The sequence below is a fragment of the Sus scrofa genome, chromosome 4 (assembly GCF_054392235.1).
Source record: "Sus scrofa isolate SSC_HxYL_T2T_F1_AM1 chromosome 4, Sscrofa_HxYL_maternal_Yorkshire_Landrace_v2.0, whole genome shotgun sequence".
Taxonomy (NCBI): domain Eukaryota; kingdom Metazoa; phylum Chordata; class Mammalia; order Artiodactyla; family Suidae; genus Sus; species Sus scrofa.
The window spans coordinates 101,383,511-101,388,002 of NC_139386.1; the positions used below are offsets into that span (position 1 = coordinate 101,383,511).

Genomic DNA, 4,492 nt, shown 5'->3' on the forward strand with positions numbered 1-4,492 from the left:
CCCAGGTTGCTGGTAATGAGTTGGCCTAGATCTAGTAGCTAGGCCGTGTGTTCTCCAATCAAATAGAAACAAGTTCACAGAACTTCAACATCAGACAATTTAACTCTGTGACCATGAAGGGGTTAAAAAAAAAAAAACAAAAAAACACAAGACCACTCCGAGTACCAACAAAACAGGGCATTGTCCAAACCACCAAAATGACCAGTTTCCTCTTTTATGAGCCAACATGAACAATTTCTACTTCCTTACCAATTACATCCTTAGCCTTGTCCCATTTTTCCAGTTTTCTAGTTAAAATTTATTAAGATACACTGTGATAGAAATGCCTCTTCTTGCTGATAGCACCTAATCCAGAACAAAACTTCCCTTCCTTGAACCCTCCACAAAATTACCTAACCCAGTCCCAAAGGCTTGAATAAGCACATCTTAGTGTTCCCCGGGTGAACTGCCTCATCATTGCAGCAAGCCAATCAATACAACTTTGCTCCACTATAGGTCCTTTTGATATTTTATCTGCTCATTTACATAATTCTACCTTAGTTCTCTTAAGGGCTCCCCTGGCCCAGAAAAGGCCTGAATCCTATCCTCCATCTGTTTCCCAACATATCTTATCCCCAGGTCCAGTGGTCTCAGATCACCCAACATCTCCAGAAGTCAGGAGCCAGTTACATGTGAAGACATTATTAGCCTGGGAATACCCACAGCAATTGGAAATTGCCCAACAAAAGACGAGGTATCTGGAGACAGGTGTATCACAGTACACATTACATGGTATCAGACATATATGCTTGCTTCTGTCATGTCTGTCCAGTTACACTGGAAACGCTCAAGGTCAGGAAATGTGTCATATGCAGCGCCACTGCCTTGCTGCCCAGCAAAAATGCAAGAGGCAGAGCTGAAAATAAAACATCTGAGCTGAATGAGTGAAAGGGGAAATGGCAGGTCCCCAACACGACTCCGGGCTAGTCATTGAGATTTCCTGATGCCCTCTTACCAGATATCTTGGCAAACATGCAGGAAGAAGCTGGAGACCAGGCATGGGAGTGTGTGGCATGGTTACCCTCTCCCTGGTTGTGAAAGCAGCAGCATGCTTGGGCCATGCATCACAAACCAGCACAGGATAAAAGGGCTCCTGCCCCAGGAGCCTCATCCACAGCCTCCTCAGGAACAGCCTCCTCCTGCCTCCTCTGCCTCGGTGAGTGTCTGGAAGGGGACAGAGCTTCAGCGGGAGTGTCGGGGAGACAAGCTCAGAGGTAGTGGGGAAGATGGAAGTGGAGGTGTCTGTGGAGGCAGCAAGAAGAGGCCCCTGGGGAGCAGCTGGGGACAGGCCAGGGGACAGGGAGCAAGGAACCCGTGCAGGGTGCCCTGGGTCTGTGGCACACCGGAGCCCTGCCTCTCAGCATCCCCTCCACTCTTCATCCTGAAACACACACGCCCAGAGACCTTCTCTGGGAGACATTACCCAGCGCGGCGTATCTGCTTCCAGGTCTCTAGGCAGACAGACTTGGGGCCCAGTTAGAAGATGCCAGCGTTGTTTGGGAAGGAGGGTGAAGTGAGGGAACTGTCTTGCCAGGTCAGCTGAACTTAGACCCACTTCCATTTTCCTCTGGAACCTCACAGCTCGGGCAGCAGCAGGTTTGGGGAGCCGAGGCCCTGGTCAAACTGTTGAGAGCGGGGGAGACACTGGGCTGGAGCTTCTGCACTGACCTTTTCCTTTAATCCTTCCAGGCTCCCTGACCTCCTGCCCCGATGTCCTGCCAGCAGAACCAGCAGCAGTGCCAGCCCCCTCCCAAGTGCCCCTCGCCCAAGTGCCCCCCAAAGAGCCCGGCACACTGTTGGCCTCCAGCCTCCTCCTCAGGCTGTGCTCCCATCTCCGGGGGCTGCGGGGGCCCCAGCTCTGAGGGCGGCTGCTGCCTGAGCCCCCACAGGCGCCGCCGGTCCCACCGATGCCGGCTCCTGAGCTCCGACTCCTGTGACGGAGGCAGTGGCCTGCAGTCCGGGGGCTCTGGCTGTGGCCAAGGCTCTGGGGGCTGCTGCTGACCTGGGCTCCTGATGCTGAGACAAGCGATTTCGAGGAAACAAAATTCCAAGGACCACGTCAGCCTGGTGTGTTCGCTCCCAATACCCAGTCTCTGTGCCCTTGGTCTGTGCTGGGATGTTCCTGGAAAGCAGCCAAGCCCCCAGCAGGGCTCCTCCTACCCACTTTCCAGGAGCCCCAGGATGCCCACTTCTACTCTGCCGGAACTTGCTGTCCCCGGCCCCTCAATTGTCATCACCCATGTCTAACCCTATGAATGAATAAAGTTTTTGTTTCCTCAACACCACTGGACTCTCTGTGACTGTGCTGCAACCAGGCTGCTCTGAGTCTCTTTCCCCTCTGCTCCTCCAGGCACCTCTACAGTGCATAAGGAACAGATCCTGATTCTAGACCAGAAAAACGGCAGCTCCAATTCCTCCACAGGGGCCTTTATGGTGGACAAGAAGAGGAGGAGTGCAGGAGTTCCTCTTGTGGCTCACTGGGTTAAGAACACAACTAGTATCCATGAAGTCGCAGGTTCGATCCCTGGCCCCGCTCAGTGGGTTAAGGATCCAGCATTGCCATGAGATGTGGTGTAGGTCACTGACGTGGCTCAGATCTGACATTGCTGTGGCTGTGGTGTAGGCCAGCAGCTGCAGCTCCAATTGGACCCCTAGCCTGGAAACCTCCATATGCCCCAGGTACAGCCTGAAAAGCAAGAAAAAAAGAAGAAGAAGAAGAAGAAGAGCAGGGGTACTGTTTTTGACTCCACACCAGTGAAAGGCTTGATTTTCCCCTAAGCTGGTGTGGGAAATGCTCCCCCTTCAGCCCAGACTCTGCAGAGGGTGGCCACCACCATCTGAATACAGAAGGGTATTCCAGAACCCACAGCCAAAAGACAGGATCGGGGAGCTGATGAACCCAAAAACCAGCAGAAAGGTTGTTGAGAGACCAGGGAAGGAAAGGAAGGCCTCAGGGGTGACGATGAATTCAATTTCTTCAGTAAAGATCTGGGCTAGTTAAATGGTGGGTGTTAAAACTGAGTCGCTTGGCGTTCCTGTTGGGGTGAGGCGGAAAAAAAAAACCACTAGTATCCATGAGGATGTGGGTTCAATCCCTGGCCTCACTCAGTGGGTCAGGCACCTGTCGTTGCTATGAGCTGTGGTGTAGGTCCTAGGCAAGGCTCAGATCCTGTGTTGCTGTGGATGTGGTGTAGGCTGGTGGCTACAGCTCCAACTTGACCCCTAGCCTGGGAACTTCCAGGAGTGGCAGGTACAGCCCTAAAAAATTTTTTTAAAAAGCCAAAAAAAATTTAAAAACTTCTGAAGTGGCTCTATATGCTGAGAAATGGGTCCAGGACTCTGTAAGTGTCTTACATGAGAAAATTAGAAAAAATGGATGTGAGAGATGCTGCTGGTTTTAAAAATAAAAATAATCATAACATCAAATATTTACTCAGTACCTACTATGAGCCAGACATGGTTCCAACTGCTTGGCATCCACTTTCTCAATTTCTTCTCCCAACAACCCTTGCATGTCAGGTCTCTCTTGTGTCCTGTTATAGGTATGGAATCAGAGTTGTTGCATGTTTTCTGAACTCAACAAGGTCACACAGCCTGGTTGCAAGACTATCCATGCAACCACCGTATTATCCTGATTCGCTTCAAAGCAAGCAATAGAATTCTATCTAAATTACTTTTTTCCAGACCAGCTCAAAGTGTTTAATATTGCTTTTCTTAACTCAGTACCACGAAGATTCTAAACCACCTAAGTCACAGCTGCAACAGCACCCATGGTGGGGGGAGGTGTTGCCCCTGATTTTAGAAGATAGTGCAGCCATCAACTGACTACATCTCCCCAGCCCCTTAGTGAAGCCATCACTTTACATGTGAACCAAGAGTGACATTTTCCATTGACTGCAAATTGTGAAATATTGGAAAATTGGAAATGACCAGCCACACCTATTTTATTTCTTAAAATAAAACAAAAAACCGGGGAGTTCCCTTCATGGCTCAGTGGTTAACGAACCCGACTAGTATCCATGAGGATATGGGTTCGATCCCTGGCCTCGTTCAGTGGGTTAAAGATCTGGCGTTGCTGTGAGCTGTGGTGTAGGTTGCAGACACAGCTTGGATCTGGCATTGCTGTGGCTCTGGTGTAGGCCAGTAGCAACAGCTTCGATTGGACCCCTAGCCTGGGAACCTCCGTATGCTGCAGGTACAGCCCTAAAAAGATAAAAAATAACCAGTAAGACATCACAGAATTTCACTTCTAGGTATACACTCCAAAGGACTGAAGGCAGGGACTCAGATACTTGTACATTCTAGTTCATAGCAGCACTTTTCACAAAAGTGGGAAAAAAAGGGGGAATCAAACTCAATTTCCGTTAACAGATGAATGGATAATATAATACACACACACACACACACACACTCACTCACTCACTGATGTTCCAGGATAGGAAAACTTGGCCTC

At 49.9% G+C, this 4,492-nt stretch overlaps 1 protein-coding gene across 1 annotated transcript; it reads left to right on the plus strand.

Annotated features, from left to right (window-relative positions):
* Window positions 1-1,060: 1,060 nt before the first annotated feature.
* LOC100152299 (late cornified envelope protein 3D-like) lies at window positions 1,061-2,278 on the plus strand. The gene is made up of 2 exons (XM_013997120.2): window positions 1,061-1,195; window positions 1,729-2,278. Exon 2 carries the CDS (start codon window positions 1,750-1,752, stop codon window positions 2,038-2,040), a length of 291 nt encoding a protein of 96 aa, XP_013852574.1. The 5' UTR covers window positions 1,061-1,195; window positions 1,729-1,749; the 3' UTR covers window positions 2,041-2,278.
* Window positions 2,279-4,492: the final 2,214 nt, after the last annotated feature.

Coding starts and splice junctions, on each gene's coding strand:
- LOC100152299 (XM_013997120.2), top strand. CDS start 1,750: ATGTCCTGCCAGCAGAACCAGCAGCAGTGCCAGCCCCCTCCCAAGTGC.